Here is a 21117-nt window from a genome sequence, read left to right as displayed (position 1 = left end):
TAACTGAGTGGTAATATTGGTTTATAAAAACGAAGCTTGTAGCTTGATAAATTAAAGAAAGAAAACGGGTCATGTGACGCGCGACTAGAATACTTCCGCGTCACGTGACTGATGTTTAGATAAATTAGCATTCTCCCTGGAGGGGATAATGGGGATATAAACAGGGAGGGGGGATAAAACTTAGGCACAGTGAGGGAAATTATAATTTTCCACAAATTTGATTAAGGTTAACATCATATATGTATATCTTGTGGAAGGTTAACTAAACTGTGAAATACAAACTTTATAAAAACATAATAAAGATAATAAAATGTATTTTATTATGTTTTTATAAACTTTGTATTTCACAGTTTAGTTAACCTTCCCCAAGATATACATATATGATGTTAACCTTAATCAAATTTGTGGAAAATTATAATTTCCCTCACTGTGCCTAAGTTTTATCCCCCCTCCCTGTTTATATCCCCTCCAGGGAGTATGCTAATTTATCTAAACATCAGTCACGTGACGTGGAAGTATTCTAGTCGCGCGTCACATGACCCGTTTTCTTTCTTTAATTTATCAAGCTACAAGCTTCGTTTTTATAAACCAATATTACCACTCAGTTAGTTTGGGTTATAGCTTCACTTTTATACCTGTAAAAGTCATTTTTATTTTTTTATGCTAATTTCCGAATTCGTTCTTAATATATCATTTTTTACAGGATTAAAGCCTCTTTTCCTGTTCTTTCTGGTCCCATAAGATTGGCCTCTTATAATATTTTATCCTATTGTGTTTAAAAAACACTTTTATTATATTTCATGTTTTATGCTAATTATGGTAATGACGCCATTTTGGCGGGATATTCAAATTTTACTAATACTATTGTACCCTATATAAGTTCATGTATGTCAGGTTATGTTTTCTATTATCTACTTGAAGAAGCCTCTTTAGGCGAAACGCGTCTAGATATTATACATTTTATATTTTATATTTGTAATAAAGGAATTTTTGGCACCAAAATATCTTGTTTGCCATATTCCTTTAAATATCCTTTTTTTTTTTTTTTTTTTTTTTTTTTACCTTTTCTAACCTGACCTTACTTATAATTTATAACCCACGCAATAGCGCAAAGAATCCATAGGTGGGGATTATACCACCCATACGCTTACACCGAGCAGTTCAGCCTGCTCTATATACTGTGAGTATATTTTTATTTTCTTCTAGCATTTTTATCTGCCATACAGAGAGCACTATATTTTATTTTCTCTTATTATCGGCCGAGCCGGATCATCGCTGGACTTTTCACCTGCACTACTTGCTGACCAGCGTCACCCTATATATCCTTGAGTGGGGATCATTCCATTTCACGCATATAATATCAGAGCTGTATTTTAGCTCTGAAAATTGTGAGTAATTTTCATTATCACTATTTTATCCCCTTTCACCTTGCTGACATACTGTACCATTGGGATTTTTGTTTTCCTGCTTTTATCTTCACAAATCATCACCGAACTACAAGTGCATAGGCGTAAAGACTGACATCATCCTCAAGCATCCTCCATACTTTGTGGAACTTACCACTTCGGACTTATTGTAGGACTTTGGACTATTATTTTATTATTATTTTATTTATGCATAATATTATTTTTATGTAAGTTAGGCGCACCCTTTTCATTTCTGTTTTCGTGTTTTATGTTACTTATATAAGGGGATTAGGGGAACTCCCCTTTTAAGGTGTGCAGCCATTCTAAACTATATTTCTCTGTGGCTACGTAGCGCTGACTCTTCACCCCATTCCTTTTTAATTAAAAATAATTACACCAAAAAAATAGCTTCAACCAGCCTTCATCTAAGGGGTCCTAGTAAACATTAAGATAATACTTGGTGTAGAATTTTATTTAAAATAATAAAAAAGCACACTTTAAAACTTTAAATGGGCATGAGAGGTTGGACTTAACATATTAATTGCTGTGCATTGTTTAGCTAATCCTTTTAAATTATATGTAACAGCAAATCCAAAATAAGATAAAAGGATTCTAACAATGATTTCACAGGCTTAAAATGTCCTTCAAGGAAAATGGTTAGCCAATTGAGTTGCTTTCTATTGACTGACTTTATTCCAGATATACTTGTGATGCAAAACAGGTCTTTAAAGGAAACATACAATGTGACGGCAGATAAGAACCATTCGGCCCATCTAGTCTGCCCAATTTTCTAAATACTCTCATTAGTCCCTGGCCTTATCGTATAGTTAGGGTAGCCTTATGCCTATCCCACGCATGCTTAAACTCCTTTACTGTGTTAACCTCTACCACGTCAGCTGGAAGACTATTCCATGTATCCACTACCCTCTCAGAAAGAGCAGAGATCTCTGGATGTTGTAATGCAGTTATCAGCTTATTTAAATCACAAACTGCAAGTCACAGATAACTTTTCTGTGCTTCTTAATGGAAAAAAAAAATGCAGCTAATCATTTAGGTCAAAAGTTGCTAGTGCCTAGAGTGTCTATATAAAGGATGATTTTCCTTACTGATCCGCTTTTGACCATGGATGGGCAACCCATTCCCCTGACCACAGAAATACCTCTCCCACATGAAGTTACCACTTCTCAAAGTTTCTATACCTTTTGTATAATTCCTATTCCTGTCTGGTGAGGGGTCGTTTGGGAGCTGGCTAGATCAAGGGGTGGTCAATCACACAAAGCTCATTATTTTTGTGTTTATTTTTGTGTTTTTCTAAGTTTTCCAAAAACTCTACAATGTAGATTGTCTTGTAATGTGATATTAGCTTGTTTAACAATGTCTGGCATTCCTGACAATATTAAAAATTAATTGAAAAGAAAAGGGAAAAAGTTATATCCCAGTGGTTCAGCATTTTGTTAAGCTTTTTATTAAATGTAACAAATTGGCGATGTGTGTTTTTACTATTATGTGAAGTAGTTATAGCATTCTATTTACCAGAGAACAGATTGCCACAATAAAATGTAATATAGCAGGTCATGGTGTAAAATATAATATGCCAATACTATTTCAAAATAAAAATATTGAATTTGCTTTAATATAGGCTGAAACATTATGGGTTTGTACTTAAACAATGTATTATCTGTATCTCAAGCAGTGCCATTCAGAACAAGTTTAAGTTTTAGGTTTTATGTATTTGTCACATAAATTTGAGAATATCTTGTTTGGTTTATTTTTTTTGTTTTTTTAGCTCTTCCCAGTTCTGCTCCAGAAGATGCCTTTATATTAAAATTGTCTGCAAAATTGAATGCCTTCAATGTGTTTGTTTGTGATGAAGCTTGTAACATTGCAGACATTCGGATACAAGGTACGTTATTTGGCATTTTGGGCATTTATGATGACCATAGTTTAGGGGGTGCTCTAAATCGTCTGTTTACCAAGGTGTATTGCCTTATTGTATTAAATCAGCAGGAAAAATAGTCTTAAAATGGGCCTGTCGTAACAAAATAAACATGGTCAACTGCTTCTGTATAGCTCCCTGTGTCTGAATCTTAGGTTATCTTTTTTTTTTTTTTGAGCATTCTAGTTTTCATAAAATATATAAGGGAAAGTTAGGTACAAAAGACTGACCAAACGTAACAATGGGCAAAGGTTAAGCAAGGCTCTATTTCAGGTTCCAATCATATTTACCCAGAATCCATCAGTAAAACATATACCACAAAATTGCAAATAGCTGACATCATGGATGGAGGAGAGCAAATGGCTGCTGCTAGATATTGAGACCAGACACAAGGAAGAAAATATAATAAATACAATTATATAAATGGGGGCGATATAATCATTAAAATACAATGGATGGACATAAGGAGAGGTATACCGCATAAACCCATTGACATAGGGAAAATGGATCAAATCATCAAACAGTATATGATAGCTGCTTTTTGTGTGCCAAGTGTAGATTTTCTATTCACAATACAACCTTCAGTGTGTGTCCAATACAACCTTCAGTGTGTGTCCAATACAACCTTCAGTGTGTGCTCTAAAGGGCAATTGTTAATTGCTAATTATACAAGGGTGTTCACTATCATTAGAAATTAGTCTTTTGAATGAAATGTAGGGGGGAATGAAGGTCCTCTGCCCAATATAAAATACGCGATCAATTTGAAAGGACAGGACAATATTTTGAAGCAATTCCACAGCGAAGGTGGGCATTCCTCATTTTGGTTTATTGAATAGCACGTATGCCAGAGATGCTTTTGTTCAGCAGTCAGTGTAGCTTTAGAAATTTATTGTATATCAATGGCAAGGTCTCAGTTGCATAATCCAAATGACATTTGTACATTTTACTAAAAAAATTGTGAATTAGATTTTTTTTTTTACCGTTAGTTACTTTATTTACTTGTCTCTCTATTCCATTGAATATATCTGTCTGTGTATTTTTCATAATGCAATCTATTTGATCCTTACAGCTTTCTGACATTGTTGGTATTATTCTTTTAAATATGTTTCAGGTGCTACGTCACCAAAAAACAACTGTTTATTGTGGGGTGGGGGGTTGGTTTTTTTTGTGTGTGTTTTATGTTTTTGTTTTTTTACCACATTTAAGTGGCATAATCCACTCTACTTGCTATTTTAAATTTCATATCTTCCATGGCCAATTCCATATGCCATATAATTGTCATAGTTGCCTTGGTGAATGCCGGGTACGAGGGCTGTTGGCTGTTCGAGAGAACCTAGGAAGTCCCTGGTCAACCTTATGTGCAGCTACGCATTATAAAATAATTTGAGATGATAGCCCTATTCATTTTGTTTTCAAAGTTTCCGCTCTTAACTTTGGCTTATTCATTAATTTCCCAACTATTCAAGTCTAACAATTTTGGTTTTCCCATATGAAGATGAATGACTCTACGCAGGATCTAATCATCTTAGCAGTGTCATTAATGAGGGTGTCATAATAGCTTTCAGAATAAAGAATTTTTAATGTTGCCTTCTATTTATGCTTACATTTTTCATAGTATTAACGAGCACACCGTTTTTTTTTGTGATTTATATGTATTTACTAAACTCCGAAATGTCGATTTTAGTTTTCTACAATTCAGAACTTGGTGAATAAACCTTTATATGTATAAACGATGTACAAAAAAAGTAGCCATCCAACATCAAGCATTCATATATTTCAAGATTTGAATAGCTTTATTATTTAAAAGGACACACCACTGCCCAAACAAAAAATAAATACAAATTACTGTATAGTACTTATACCCCAAATGAAAACATGTATGTACTTAATTATGCCTTTTTTCTTCATTGGGGTAAATCTAAAGTTGGCTTGCAAAAGCTGCAGTTCTCTTGCCAACAGCCTTTAGAAGCCCTCCCCATCTAACACAGCCCAGATGTTTTGTCCAATCACAGTCTTCCCAATGCAGCTGAATGAGACGTCTTTGCAAGGCAGGTGCTCTGAGCAATTACTGTCTGAGTTCAGCTCAACTAAGCTAACCAAACCAGGAAGTACCATTACCTGTTGTCTGCTTGAAAGCCAAGGGGGGTGTAACTAGCTTAATTTATAAAAGTGTCAATTTCTATTGAAGTCTGCACTTTTTTCCAAAATGAGAAAATAAAGAGGAGGACACACTTTTCACATGTAAAGCTTTTCAGCAAGCTAAAGTGCTTTAGGGGCCTTTAATTAGAATTTCATACTTTTACTGGCTTGTACTATTAAAATGTTTAGATTTTTTTTTTCCCTCTGAGGTTAAACAGATGATGTGCTAGATAACCATGTGCGTCCAACATGTATTGATACATTCTATACCTGCTTCTAGGCATGGATGCCTCAGTTGATGTACAGACTAAGCAGACCAAGATATTTGCAAGACTTCAAGATATCGTTGTCCTTGATGTGGATCCGAAAACCATTCACCGAAAGGTAAAACATCAACTTGCAGTGAATGAAGAGAGGAATTTTGACCGTCCACAGTGTTAACGGAACTGTGATCAAAACGAATATAAAATGTTAGTCAAAACTAGCTGAAATTGAAAGCAAAGCTAACTTGTTGAATTTTACCATTTTGACTATTTTGGCCTTAAATTCGTCATTCTCTTTGAATACACTGTAGTAAATAACTTTGCCAGTGTTTAAGAGAACATACCCTTATAAAGGATTCTATGATGGCTCCAAAATATGTCATCTTCCTTGAGAGCTTTGCACCATAATCGATGACATATGTAACGTCATTTTAAATGTACACTGTCTCCGTGTGACTAGAAATATACCTGCTTGGGCTTGATAAACGTATAACTTAGTTACAAAGTAATCTATGAGTAAAAAAAAAAAAATAATGTTTATAAAGCGCCACAATTCTCTTTCTCTCACATGAATTAATACCCCATATTTAATGTCCGTTTTGCTTTGCGAGAATGTCTTTCCTCACTCTACAATGAGCTTTATGTGATCTGAGTGTTTTTTTTACCTACTGTTTAATTTCAGGCTGTGTTCATGATGGGCGAGGAAGTGTTCAGCTTCAACATGATCCTGTACTCTGATGCTACAGAGGGAGAGTCCTACACAGATATGTCTGCAGTCGATGGCAAGCTGTCACTCAAAGTGGGATGCATGCACATTGTATACTTGCACAAGTTTCTCATGTCTCTTCTGGTGTGTATCCAGTAAGATATTGTTTCAAATTTAGAATGGTAGTGATGAAAAATCAATTTAGATTTTTTTTTTTTTTTTTCTCTTACTTCCACCACGGACGCTCATCATGCACCATGTACAATAAGATTGTTACAGGCAGGGCAAGATCCTTCTTTATGTTAAAATATGTATTAATGCCCTCTTTTGTCTTTGTTATTCTTTATGCTATAATGCATATTTGCCATATTTTGTCACCTGTTTATTAAGTTTCATGCCATATGCTGTAATGTTCTCCTTTTTCCATATTTAGTTAAATTCGCCGTATTTTATCCCTTCTATCGAGGTGCTTATTCATATTATTTATTGTGCCCAAGTATGGACCACATAGACTGATGCATATAATAATTTACTTCTTTTGAATGTCTGAACTTTGTCTAATTGATGCCGTGTCTTAAAGCACAACTGTCATCATCAAATGTTCACTTCTCATTTTTTAAATTGAAGTTTCATGCTTTCGTATTTTTAATTATGTACATTGATTTTTCGGAGTAAATTGCACTTTTTATCTGACAGAGCAGCCATGTTGCGTCTCGCTCAACTGTTATCTCACCAACAGCATAACTTGCCTGCTGCTGTGATTGTTCTACACAATGTAATCACACCCTATAGTTTATCTGTGAACCTTGGTAGTAAACTCACAATGGCTTATAGACCGATTCCCACTAGATAATTTTACTCTGCGCCAATGAGAACTCGCTGAACTTATGCACTTTTCATGATTACTTTATCGTTGCCTTTTCATTTTGTCTTCTCAGAATTTTATGAACAAATTTCAGGCAGCCAAAGAGGCTTTGACCACTGCAACCGCGCAAGCTGCCGAAATCGCTGCTCTCAGCATGAAAGATTTTGCACAAAAGAGTTTTCGCCTCTCAATGGATGTTCACCTGAAGGCTCCAGTCATCATCATTCCACAGTCTTCAATCTCCACCAACGCCATTGTTGCAGATTTGGGTCTCATCAAAGTCCAAAACAAGTTCTCATTAGTTCCTGGAGTGGATGGTCCCCTTCCACCGATCATTGACCACATGGACATACAGCTGACAAAGTTACAGTTATCAAGGTCTGAAAATGAATGTTTAACCTTATTTATTTATGCTTTTGCTTTACTTCAACTTTTAACTAGTAAGAGAATTATGCTTTGCTGTGAAAGTGTGGAGACTCGCAGTATTGTGGTTAAAGTATGTAATCTGTTCTTCTTTAACAGAACCGTTCTACAGAGTGGATCTGCCCAACCAGAGCTTCAGCTTCTGCAGCCAGTCAACCTTCTGGTTTCTTTACAGAGAAATCTGGCGGTATCTTGGTATTCCCATATCCCAGGTCTTCAAATTGATGGTAAACTGGAGCCCATGCAGGTAGGATTCCACAGTGTAACAGAGATAGGAAGGACTAGCTTGAAATCAAATAAATAGTTGGAAAAAGAATACGCCTGGCACTGGTGATTGTTTGTGTTCAAATGTGACATCCCATTACATATGCAGAACATATGTGTTCATTGTTTGTCCAAAATATGTTCATCAGTGCCAATATCCGCTTAGCTTGAGATCTACAATAAAATACCATATGGCGAGCTTCACATTCTGAGATTTATGTTACACACAGTGCATTAATAACATTTTATTTGTAGATTGCAGTGAGCCAGGATGACCTTAAGATTCTTATGAGTTGTCTCTTTGAGAACCTTGCTGAGACCCCCTCACTGCCCAGAGCAGCTCAGACCCCTGGAATAGAAAGCTCCATTGAAAGTGCTGAAAGAGTCAAAATGGAGATCAGTGAAAGCGGAGAACTAAAAGGTGCAGTAAAACAGTGTTTACATGATCTATTGCTTGATGTCTGCCACTTTTTTCTTTCCTTATTTGTCAAAGCCAAATGCATGAATACTAGGCATCTTATTAAAATATAGTGCAGTCTATTCTCAGAACTGGTGTTTATTGACAATTGACAGAGGAAAAAAAATCAAGGTATTCGAATATTTATTTTCAAAATATCCATTTTAAGTCTATCCAAAAATATGAAATCATTTGAAAACCCTGTCCAAAGATATGACATTATGGCTTTAGTTATATCACAGAAAAATGAGAAGGACCCTGGGTGCATACGTATGTTTTCTTTGGGGGCAGATGACTCCTGGCACCATAACCACTGCAACATGATGTATTGGCCAGAGGTTTTTAAATGTCACTTTAAGCCGGTAAGTAGCCCTTGATTATTGGAGCTACTTTGAATTTGGCTCTTAGTCGATCAGTGTAATCTATAGAATAATAAATGTAATAATGATATATCTGAGACGATTATTATCTGCAATATATCAATAAATACTTCATTTTAAAACAAAAATGATAGAAACTAGAATAGATGGGCCGAATGGTTCTTATCTGCCGTCACATTCTAGATTTCTATTAAAGTATTGCATTTGTTTACAGTGGTTGGAGAAAGATTGGCATCTTTGTGATTGTGTTTTATTGCTCAACTATTTGGATTGCAAGAGAAAGTTTACAATCTCTTGTTATCTGGTTTTGGAACAGCTATTGGTTTCCTTGATTACAAATGTCCTCATTCAGTGTTAACAGATGTCTCATTCTCTGTGACATTGCTAGTGGGTGTGTTTCCATAGTTGTTCTGTTATTGAACTTGTTGTGTATGTAATCTTGTAGATACCTGGATTTTTATATTTGAGCAAGATTTTCTTGGAAATAAAACTTTATTTTGCATAAATGTCTAAATGCTCCATATGCTTCATTGAAATAACAGATACAATAAAAGCATGATTGTATTCTATAATCACACATGATTCAGCTTCTAGAATGTATACTAGTATTTCTATGAAATCCTCTATTTCTGACACCAGATCTTTAATATGTGTATCTTGCCAGGTCAACCAGCAGATGATACACAGACTGGACCAGCACAAGATGAGGAAAGTGAGCCATCCACAGCCACTCTGAAGTTTGATTTTAATTTTGAATCTCTGTCTGTGGTGCTTTACAACAGTAAGGTGAGTGTTGCAGGCCCATTCACAATTTTGTAATTCACTTGCAACCAAACTGGTTTACATTGATAAACCCAGGGCCTCAGGAACCTATTGGATCACCCCACAGAGGGGAACATGACTTACAAATGGTGTGGCCTGTTAAGCTCTTTGTGGGTTATGGTGCTTTATCTACTAATACGTCATGTGTACATAGCACCATTGCATTTTTTGCCTTGCTCATTTTTAGATCTACATTTTGTTATCTTTGTTTCAGGCAGCAGTCTGGCTGCATGATGAAAATTTGCGTCTTGGAGAGATGAGATTGCATATGTTGACTTCCACGGGAAAGATGTTTCAGGATGGATCCATGGAGTTTTCATTGTGTCTCAGAACTTGCACGTTAGATGATTTGCGAGAGGGTATCACCAGGGCGACGTCAAGGTCTGTTACTTCATTAATGTGCCAATTTGCTTTCCTTTTTTTTTTTTCCTCTGTGCATTTTGTTTATATATTTATATATAAAGTTTAGTTTAAAATGCTAAAGTAATAAAACATTGAGAACAAATAGATGTCATTGTATCAAAGTTGCTGCAATGAATATTGAGCTTTAGCTGAATTACATCTTGGTACTGGAGGGGTTTAGGGAAATTGTAAATACCTTTTAATAGGAATGTCAGTCATTTTTAATCTTTGTGGTCCATAACCTCTCCCTATACAGAGATTGCTATATTAGTAACTATTTTATGTTAATCTGCATGCTAATTATAATTCATAACTTGTCATTGACAACCAGATACCTATTTTCTCCAAACAGTTGATCTGAATGGCTGTCCTTTTGACATGAATGTGCATAAAAAGTCAAATGATGTGAGGGAATATAGACCATGCTTCATATGAAAAACTCTGTACGGACACTGTGCTTACTGTACATGAAACATGATATGCACAATGTCCCAAGTACAAGCCTTCAGGAGGCCGTGTTTATGATTTAAATTAAGAGTGATTTGGGCCAAAAATAAGGGTTTTGTCACTATTTTATAGAAGTTGCAAATATGAGGAAAAAACAAAACAGAGCAATGTATCTTTAAAATGCAATAAATGCATAATTTTGTAAATAGGCTTTTTATAAATAAAAATAAAAAAAGTCATCAAATTGAACTTGAATAACCAGCCCTGTTCTCACCTACTTCTAGAATCTCTAAATATACATTTCACTTTATTAATTTTAATTGTATTAGGATGATTGACCAGAAAGATGAATCCAGACAAGGCAACATGATTGACATAAACTACAAGCAGAGAGGGCTGAACCGATTGGTCACTGCGATCCTGGATAAGCTGTATGTTTGTGCCAGCATCGAATTCCTGATGACAGTGGCAGATTTATTTATTAATGCCATGCCTCAAGGTCCAGGGGTGGAAAAATCTGCTCAAATTCAACCAAAACAGGCCACGTTGTCCCATGCCAAGCCAGGCAAAGGAGGTAGGGTTCTGCAGCCATGTGTATAGATAATATCATAAATATCTGGAAATATGTATGGGTTTAGAAATAATGTTTGATATGCATAATGAGTAAATGTGACCCTGCCACGAACAGCACAAAGTAGGACAGAACAATAGCCTTGTGCTATGAAGGGTTGCCAATCCCAACATGGTTTCTGAGTAATACAGTGTGTGCATATTCATACAGGTGCAAAATGTACCATTATATCTTGTAATGTCATTTTTTCCGAACTTACAAGCTTTTAGGAGACCATAACTTTATCCCTTTCATGCTTTAGATGCAGTTGAATGTATGACCTCCTGAAAACATACCGATCCAGAACTCTGTTAGTCCATTAAATATCTATAATACCGTGGCAATCTATTAAACGCTTTATTACAAGATACCGTGGCAATCTATTAAACGCTTTATTACAAGATACCGTGGCAATCTATTAAACACTTTATTACAAGATACCGTGGCGATCTATTAAACACTTTATTACAAGATACCGTGGCAATCTATTAAACACTTTATTACAAGATACCGTGGCAATCTATTAAACACTTTATTACAAGATACCGTGGCAATCTATTAAACACTTTATTACAAGATACCGTGGCAATCTATTAAACGCTTTATTACAAGATACCGTGGCAATCTATTAAACGCTTTATTACAAGATACCGTGGCAATCTATTAAACACTTTATTACAAGATACCGTGGCAATCTATTAAACACTTTATTACAAGATACCGTGGCAATCTATTAAACACTTTATTACAAGATACCGTGGCAATCTATTAAACACTTTATTACAAGATACCGTGGCAATCTATCAAACGCTTTATTACAAGATACCGTGGCAATCTATCAAACGCTTTATTACAAGATACCGTGGCAATCTATTAAACACTTTATTACAAGATACCGTGGCAATCTATTAAACGCTTTATTACAAGATACCGTGGCAATCTATTAAACGCTTTATTACAAGATACCGTGGCAATCTATTAAACGCTGTATTACAAGATACCGTGGCAATCTATTAAACGCTGTATTACAAGATACCGTGGCAATCTATTAAACGCTGTATTACAAGATACCGTGGCAATCTATTAAACACTTTATTACAAGATACCGTGGCAATCTATTAAACACTTTATTACAAGATACCGTGGCAATCTATTAAACACTTTATTACAAGATACCGTGGCAATCTATTAAACACTTTATTACGAGATACCGTGGCAATCTATTAAACACTTTATTACGAGATACCGTGGCAATCTATTAAACACTTTATTACGAGATACCGTGGCAATCTATTATTTGCTATCTGTGTTTTTCGACTAATGTTGCTTCTCCTAAAACTTCTTTATCATAAAATAATTCTTATGTTAAATTCTTCCTTAAATCTATTGCAACAGCTTAAAGGCTAACTGCTTGGGGGATTTCCGTTGCTGAGAACATTTTAAGAACTTAGAGCCTTCTTGTCTTATGTAGCTGTGATGCTTCTTTTAATAAAATATGATGTAAAATGAATAGCCAGGTATCTTGTTTATATGCTCAGAATTAGGGTGATTATTTTGCTGTAATATGTATGTTTATGTTTGGATATGTACAGTTGTAATCAGAATGCTTCAACTGGTTTCCCCATAATCAACCGAATATGCTACTTATGACTTCTCCAGTCTCAAAATTATTCAACCCCCTGAATAGAATCCCTAACAGCAAAATACGCAAAACAGGTGTCTCGACCACACTTGATGCAACTAATGAAGGGCTTCATTAGTTGCACTTGGTGTGCTTGAGCTGAAACACTTTAAATACATAAACTGGATGTCTGGATGAAGAAGAATGAAGCATTTGGTGAAAAGAACCCTCTGCCTACAGTTGAGTATTGTGGTGGCTCGGTGATGCTCTGGGGCTGCTTTGCATCCTATGGCCCTGGAAACCTACAGCATGTGGAAGGGAAGATGGATTATTTGAAATATCAGGAAATCCTAGTAGAAAACGACATGCTGTCTGAAGCTTGGGTATCATTGGACCTTCCAACAAGACAATGAGCCCAAGCATACCTCAAATTCTACCATGGCTTGGTTGCAGAAGTATTCCTGGAAAATTCTACAGTGGCCATCACAGTCATCTGACTTGAACCCAATAGAAGATTTCAGGTGGGATTTGAAGAAGGCAGTTGCAGCACGCAAACCCAAGAACATTACTGAACTAGAGGCCATTTATCATGAGCAATGGGCTAAGATTCTCCAGGAACACTGCCAGAAGCTGGTGTCTTGCTTTTCTGACTTGCTGCCATCAAGATGCATAGCCAAAGTGTGCTCTACTAAGTACTAAAGATGATTGCCTTGAAGGGGTTGAATAAGATTAAGACTGGAGAAGGCATTATAAGTTTCAGTTGAATTTGTGGAAACCACTTGAAGCATTTGTTGTGTTGAGCCATTTCAATTGCTTTTGTTTGATTTGTTCATTGCAAACAGCTGAAAGTCAGTAAATTTTGACATTAAATCTTATTTCCAATGGGGGTTGAATAAATCTAATTACAAGTGTATATGAGAAGATGGTTGAAATTCCGGTGCTTCTGACCAGACTGCTGGTGTATTATGTAGAAAGTGAGTCACTTGATTTCCAGCAGATGTTGCTCTCTGTGAGTGAACCTTGTATGAACCATTTTGATGATCTGGCTACACAAAGAAAAGCACACATTCAACATCCGCTGTTTCCTGTTGTTTCATTACTGTAAATTGTAATTAGAGCCCGCTACTTCCCATTCTGATCCCCCTGATGTCACATGTTTTTAACAAGTTTAATTAGTTCTTTATGGCAGCAAAACATATTCCCTTCCCCAGCCGGCTTTATACAGCCTAGTTACCGTCCTTCATTATTAAACAATTCCACGGGAAGCGTAATATTCCAAGTAAAAAGGGTGCAACAGGCACCGAGACAGAACGTATGTGCAGGAAGTGTGAGCGAGTTCAGCCAAATTATGGTGAGCAGTTATTGAGTAGAGATAACAAGTATACGGGAAAGTGAGAAATGGAATTCTTAATTTAGATATGTACGTCACCAATACATGCTTTTTATAGTAAGATGTGGATGTGTTATTAAGCAATGTAAACGGTGTAAATTCTGTTTCATCTGAGATGACAATTTCCAGAGAAGTTGTCCCACAACCGGCGTTTAGGTGCCAAAGATATTTAAGGACTTTAAAATTTAACCAGGAACTGCACATTAAATTCCTTTTTGGCAAGTAAATTTTTTTTTAATCCACACTAGAAGGATAAAAGCTTGACTTTGATAAGAATCAGTCAAACACTTGAGTATCTGATCCTGCGGCTGGAGCTATCTCGCGACAAATGAGGGCAGGATTAGAGAATGAACAGGAGGAAGGGAAAGACTAGGATGATAAATGCTAGAATAATGGTAGAATGTCCGAGGCAGAACAAAATGAAGAAAACGATCAGTAAATGTTATGATGGAAGTGAAAGTGCCAAAAATTGTAGAACATTAAAAATTGAGAGAAAGACACGATTTTCCTTCTCTAAAAAATAAATAAAACCTTTCCATCCCCAATGTGTGTAGTGTTTCCGACCCATACTAAACCGTAAGGCTAGCTAAATAATCTAAACAAATTCTCGACGACTGTTCAAGCAAAAGCACTTCTGAAAATGTCCTTGTACAAATCTATATTAGCAGTGTAAGCGTGTCCTTTCTCCATGACAGAATTGTCTGTCTTTTTATTTGTAAAGCTTGTAATATGATCCACACCTCTACACGAAGGGGTCTATTCAATAAAGGTTGAATTTTGTCATAGCAAACTCATCCTACAATATTCTGCAAAGTCCCAGTGCATTTTAAATGAAGATTACCGTATTCATTGTCGATCAAATGTCCATCGAACGAAGACAAGTAGTTTTGAAACAAATAGTTAAATCGTGTTTTGAACAATTCCAGGACTAGTGCTAAATGAATGAGCAGACAGCCAGTGGTCCATTATAAAGTAAATAAATATAGAGCTGTTTCGTGATTCAGTAAAAGCAAAGGTAGTTGCATGGCCCTTATTCTCTTACACCTGGCTGATAGTGATAGGAGTTGATGTTCACAACATATTCGTGTCCCATACTCAATCCTCCTAAACCGATTACACTGTGTACACGCCTGGCAGCTAAGTTATTAGAGGTACTGGAGAGTATTGTGTAAATGGGACTATAGTCATAACTTTTAATTGCAGTTCTGTTTGTGGGATATAAAGGATTAAAGGAGCACTATAGTCTACATATAAAAGCAAGAAAGACAGGTCTCCTAGCCGCTTTTCTTGCTTTTATATTCGTTTCTCCTTAAAAATAATAAATCTGAGTGTTTTATCATGTAAACTTGCCTCCGTTACCAGCATTGAGATCCTCGGCAGGCCATGCCCCCCTTTTCCATCAAAATGACCATCCAGCGTGGCTCACGCATACGTTTCTTTTAGAGAAGCGCCATTGTTCATTGGTGCACATGCACGACTTTGCGCTGCACCAATCACGTTGTTCTTGATCTCTATGAATGAATTCTAAGTGCTCTACCACGCGTGGTAGAGCACGGTGGTGCGCGTTCGTGAGCTGAGCTTCCTGACAGCTCAGCTCACAGTATATGCCCGAGGGCAGCACTCCTCAAGCAAGCTGGTTAGATCCGCAAAGGCAGCAGCCACTACACTACAGAAAAGCTGTACAACTTAATATTCTATTGATACATTTGTTATTAAAAAATAATAATGAACAGATGTAAACTTTCCTAGATTACGTAATTGGGTATTTTTTTAAATTCATTTTTTGCATTGACTTTCTTTACTTTAAAACTCCAGCAGCAAACCGGTCAATCAAAAAACTTTAACGAATCAAAAACAGCCAGTCATCACTTTTATAAGTAAGGACAGCCCCCAATTCTTCCTCTTTCTTTGATGTGAGCGTAGATAATCCCTTCAACAGGAACAGAAACCATAGAACTTATTCAATGTCTTAATACTTTAATTATCAAACATATATATACTAGCCATAAGAAAGCAATAACAATCGTATACACAAGTAATAAATATAGACCGAAAACTCAAATGACCAACTGCTTAAAGGGACACTCTAGTGCCATGAAAAAATCCGTTTCCTGGCACTGCAGGTCCCCTCTCCCTCCCACCCCCCCATCCCAGGTTGCTGAATTGGTGAAAACCCCTTCAGTGACTTACCAAAGTCCAGCGCCGATGTCCCTCAGCGCTGGTCCAGGATCCGCCCACGCTCCTCCCCCGCCGTCAGCCGGCGGGGGAGACAGACTGCACATGTGCGGCAAGGCCGCGTACGCGCATTAGACTATCTTGAACCTCAGAATTTGGACCACCTGAGAGGGTTCCAGTGTTGATTTTTCATGATTCACCACGTATCCCAAGGACTCGAGAAATTCTACTACAAATTTTGTCTTAGTGTAGTCGTGAAATTGTGTTGCAGAATAGGAGCAAATCATCCAGGTAGATTATGCACCGAATAAAGTTTAATTTGCAGAGCAGAAGATGAAAAAGTTTACAATAAGTTACTTCTAATGACCATTTTGTTTTCATGCAGGCTGTGTCAGTCACAGCCAGGGGAGGTGTGGCTAGGGCTGAATAAAGTGAAAAAAAGTATTTTAGCTCCTAAATGGCAGTGAAACTTCAGAGGCATTATCTATACACCAAAGCTGCTTCATTAAGCATAAGTTGTTTTGGTGCCACTTTAAGAATCCAGGGGGGAAAGGCTGCTGTTTAGTTCCCCTGTCATCCTTATTGATCTTTGGTAAATGAGGGACTGAAATTTAGGATTGAAATCCTGCTTATCCTTTATTAGTTCTATACTTTATGTATATACCATATTTCAGTCTTTGTACATAGCATTCTAATCCAAGTGCATATGATGCTGATGAAGGTTTCAGATCTGATAGTCTGCTCCTCCTCCTGTTAGATCTCCATACTCTGGAGTAAACACAACCTTATTGCAAAGGAAATTGGTAATCCAGAAAACAAACAAGCCAGAAATAGAATCCAACGTCCGTAACCTGCCCTGCAAACAGCCCGGCTCATATGACCATGCTTTTCCAGGGTGGATGACATGAAATGTGTCCCTTTGAGAACATAATGTGCTTTTGTTAATTAATAAAGAATCAGCCAGTGGGTCAGCATATCCCTGCATCTAGTGCATGATGTAACCAATCCGTTATAATTCCAGTTACAAATAATGAATAAAAGGTTTTGGACACATCATACTGAAGATAGTGTTAAAGTGGTACTGTCACATTTTACACCTTGCACAACCCTAACAGCTAACCAAAACTCGGCTACAGTCTTAAGATACTGCACACAGGAGCATGAAGGATCATAATGGAGTCCGCTGCCATCCAGAACATTATATATAGGGGTCCCGTATACCCCAAAGTACACGTACTACATGATTAAGGCATGTTGGCTGAAACAACGGATGCCGCTTTGTCCTTGGTGATTTAAAAACACACTTCATGTTCCTTTTTCCGTGAAGCATATGCACTCCAGTTATGCTATTTATAATGCAATATCCTAAAGATGTTTCTATGTTTTTACCTACCATTAAAACCAAACCATCCAGCAGCTGTTACTTGTCAAAGAAACCTATCTGGTTGGTTCCATGGGTTGGCGTGGAACGTTTCAGTAGTAGACCATATTCTCGGTTTTGTTTTTCTAGATTTTATTTTCAAACCACTAAACCAATAGGCCGTGCCATCTTTCTTTTGCAGAAATAGCAGAACAACCGAGATTTAACGTAAGCGCCCTTATCATGGATCCTGAGATAGTGTTTGTCGCAAGCTTGGCGAAAGCCGATGCTCCAGCCTTAGCTATGTCTTTCCAAGGAAAAGTGACGCTATCCAATGTGAACAACAAGCAGGCGATTAAAGCAGTGGTAAAAGAACTCAAAGTTCTGGCCTGTCCGTTTCTTAGAGAACTACGCGGACATAACATCACAACGGTATGCAGTAACTTATTACTTTATTGATTTATTTTTATATGCATTGAATACAAGTATATAAAACATCATTCATCAAATATTTTCGTTAGATTTGTGCAATATTACCTTAATAAGCGTCCATACTTTAAAATTTTGTTCCAATTAAATTGAATGTGCCCTTCCTAACCAAGCAATGCCCACCCATCAGACAAGGTGGTTAATAAATCTCAGTATTTGTACCCAAGCAACGATGATCCCGGAACAGCATTGAGTGCGTTTATGATTTTGTCATTTTTCCCCTTCCATATGCTTCCTTATTTACTTTTATTTTACCCTTTGGGTCGGTTTTGTCTGTTTTAGCTCTTTGATTATGTGACCGTATATACCCACAGATTTGTGACTGACAGTGATGCTCTGTAGCCTTTACTGGACAGTTTGGGCAATTACATTATAAAATTTAAATCAGTTTGTTTAAATAAACTGTGGTAGTATCCCGTATGATAACATAATCAAGACATTAGTAACAGTGACTCCTAGTGACCAATTTGGGGCATTATAGGAAGGGATCACTTTTGTAACTATACTTGTTGCAAATCTGCATCAACCTTTTGTTAGACTCCTTCCTCCACCCCCCACCCCCTCCCTATCTTTCAGCTACTACATGTGATAGGGGCATGATTATGTGGATAGTAATGGTGATTGATGCCATTTTCAACCGATGAAATACGTGATAATTTAAACTAGTTCTAATTCTTCCACGTTTTTAATATAAAGTAAAGGGCTTAAACCCCTTGGTTGTGTGGTCAACCCTGGCTAGAGGTGGCTAATGGGAGAGATAGGAGGGGAGAATGGGCTAGAGGTGGCTAATGGGAGAGATAGGAGGGGAGAATGGGCTAGAGGTGGCTAATGGGAGAGATAGGAGGGGAGAATGGGCTAGTGATTATGGGGAAGGATGGGGATACATTGATAAATGGGCTAATAGTGGCTATAGGGAGGGATGGATATACAATTTGGTGCTACAGGCTATACAGAGTAGTCTGGGAAAATGTGTTATTAATATTAATAGGGAGGGGAAGGTGAGAATGAATTACTACTGGCTATGTAAGGAAGATTACAATTGTCAAATTAAAGTATAGGAAAATTATATTTAAATTGTATAGAAATGTTTAAATAAATTTAGCAGATGGTATACGTATGGAAGGGTGTTGGAAAGAGATACAATTAGGGAGAAAAGGCTGTGGGAATGCAGAGTGGAAATCACATTTAAACCGCATACACACATATATAACTACAATACACATATATATAAATATACTACATGTCTGTTCGTCCACCCATTGTAAAGCGCTGCGGAATTTGATGGCGCTATATAAATAACATAATAATAATATCACTTACACCAGGGCTCACAGTGGCTTTACGCAAACATACATACCTTCATTTTACATATACATGCAATCAAATACAGGATACACGTACACCAGCCTGGACTGTCCCTTTTACAGTATGTATATTGGCCTGCAGGGGGCCACTGTCAGCCTGTCCCTGTAGTCACCAGAGCAACTACAGCTTAATGTAGTTATTCTGGTGTCTATAGCCTGCCTCTGCAGGTTTTTTTTTTTAATATAAACACTGCCTTTTCCTACGGGAAAGCATTGCATTGGCTGAGATTGTCAAACTTGGATCTCAGCCAGGTAGGTGGGCCAGCCTCGGCGAGACCGGAGCACCACTGAAAAATAGTTTTAATAATAACTTATTCCTAAAAGGTGAACAGATGTACTTTGTTGTCTTCAGGTCTTCTGTTTAAACCATCACTTTGGTACATGAAGATCTTGCCAGATTTCATCACAAAATGGGCCTTTTCACCATTCTTATTGTTTTGGAAAGTACTCTTTCTAGATTTCAAAGTGAAAGTGCCTGCTTTTCCAAATAATGCCCCTTTTGCTTTAGATATTACAACCTTGTTCCCTGCAACTGGAGAGCTCTACGGATGATGTTGGTGGGCAAAGTGCCAGCCTTTCTGTGGGCGAAGTCATCATCAAGGTAAACTATTTCAGCCACGTGCTTAGTGTTTTTGTTTTGGTAATTGTTTAGTCATGTCCCATGCCTTCATTCCTATTGAGTTTAAGTAGGTCTTTTTACTGGGCTCAGATGGTTTTAAAAGAAATACCTTGATTTAGAGTTGGTTTTGCTCAATTTGCATGATTGACATGTTAAATAATTGAATCTAAATCTGATTCTCTAAATTACACCAAATTTTTTTCCCATCCACCCTGTTTTCAATTGGGAGCACGGTAAATAAACCCCAGGCTTTTTGAAGATCGGGGTTCCTCATGTTAAAGGAACCTGCAAATCATTTGGAGGAAGCCACACTGTTAAAATACCCAATGGATTAACCATCCTGTACTGTTCCTTGTAGATCTCGCCTATAATTTTAAACACCGTGCAAACAATAGCAGCTGCTTTAAAGCCAAAGCCCCCGGTGGAAGAAGGGACTCGCAGTGTGATAGAACATAAAAATATTTGGGATGTACGGAACACTGATAGCTGTGACAACTGGTTTTTGGGGGTGGACGTTGCCCATGAGGCTGAAGACTGCTTCCAGATGGAAGAGGATGCCAAGAAATTGCAAAACTTTGATCTAGAAGTGAAGAGTGTGCAGGTGACCATGGAATGTGGTTTGGGTCACCGCACGGTGCCTCTTCTCCTCGTGGAATCCACTTTAACTGGAACAGTGAAGAACTGGTCATCATTCGTGAATGTGAATGCAGATACTACATTAGAGGTAGGAGTCTATCATCTAACTGAGATTGATACACGTTCTGTTCATGCGTAAGAAAATGGTGCGTATATGGTCTTTACCATATTGTATGTAAATCTATTGCTAATGGCAGCAGTGTTAAAATGTGTGTTCTGGGTTTTTGAGTAGGTTTCACAGGTGCTCACATTAACCACTTATCAACAAAAAAAAAAAATCTGGTTTGGGGTTTAATCCTTCTTGGTTTAAGGTCCTAAAGAGTTTAGAAGTTTAATTTAAGCC

The 21117-nt window shown here is 37.1% G+C and overlaps 1 protein-coding gene across 3 annotated transcripts in view; it reads left to right on the top strand.

Moving 5' to 3' along the window:
- VPS13C (vacuolar protein sorting 13 homolog C) overlaps window positions 1-21117 on the top strand; it is a 168624-nt gene that overhangs the window by 103055 nt on the left and 44452 nt on the right. For all 3 annotated transcript variants that reach the window (XM_063449388.1, XM_063449387.1, XM_063449389.1), the window contains 12 exons: window positions 3193-3309; window positions 5762-5865; window positions 6427-6594; window positions 7389-7693; window positions 7838-7985; window positions 8258-8423; window positions 9504-9625; window positions 9876-10042; window positions 10840-11084; window positions 17869-18098; window positions 20028-20120; window positions 20497-20862. In XM_063449388.1, the coding sequence (XP_063305458.1) occupies window positions 3193-3309; window positions 5762-5865; window positions 6427-6594; window positions 7389-7693; window positions 7838-7985; window positions 8258-8423; window positions 9504-9625; window positions 9876-10042; window positions 10840-11084; window positions 17869-18098; window positions 20028-20120; window positions 20497-20862 (2231 nt within the window). The remainder of the gene's footprint in view (window positions 1-3192; window positions 3310-5761; window positions 5866-6426; window positions 6595-7388; window positions 7694-7837; window positions 7986-8257; window positions 8424-9503; window positions 9626-9875; window positions 10043-10839; window positions 11085-17868; window positions 18099-20027; window positions 20121-20496; window positions 20863-21117) is intronic.

Source organism: Pelobates fuscus, chromosome 3 (genome assembly GCF_036172605.1).
Source record: "Pelobates fuscus isolate aPelFus1 chromosome 3, aPelFus1.pri, whole genome shotgun sequence".
In the NCBI taxonomy this organism is placed as follows: domain Eukaryota; kingdom Metazoa; phylum Chordata; class Amphibia; order Anura; family Pelobatidae; genus Pelobates; species Pelobates fuscus.
This window is presented reverse-complemented; position numbering and strand designations above follow the sequence as displayed.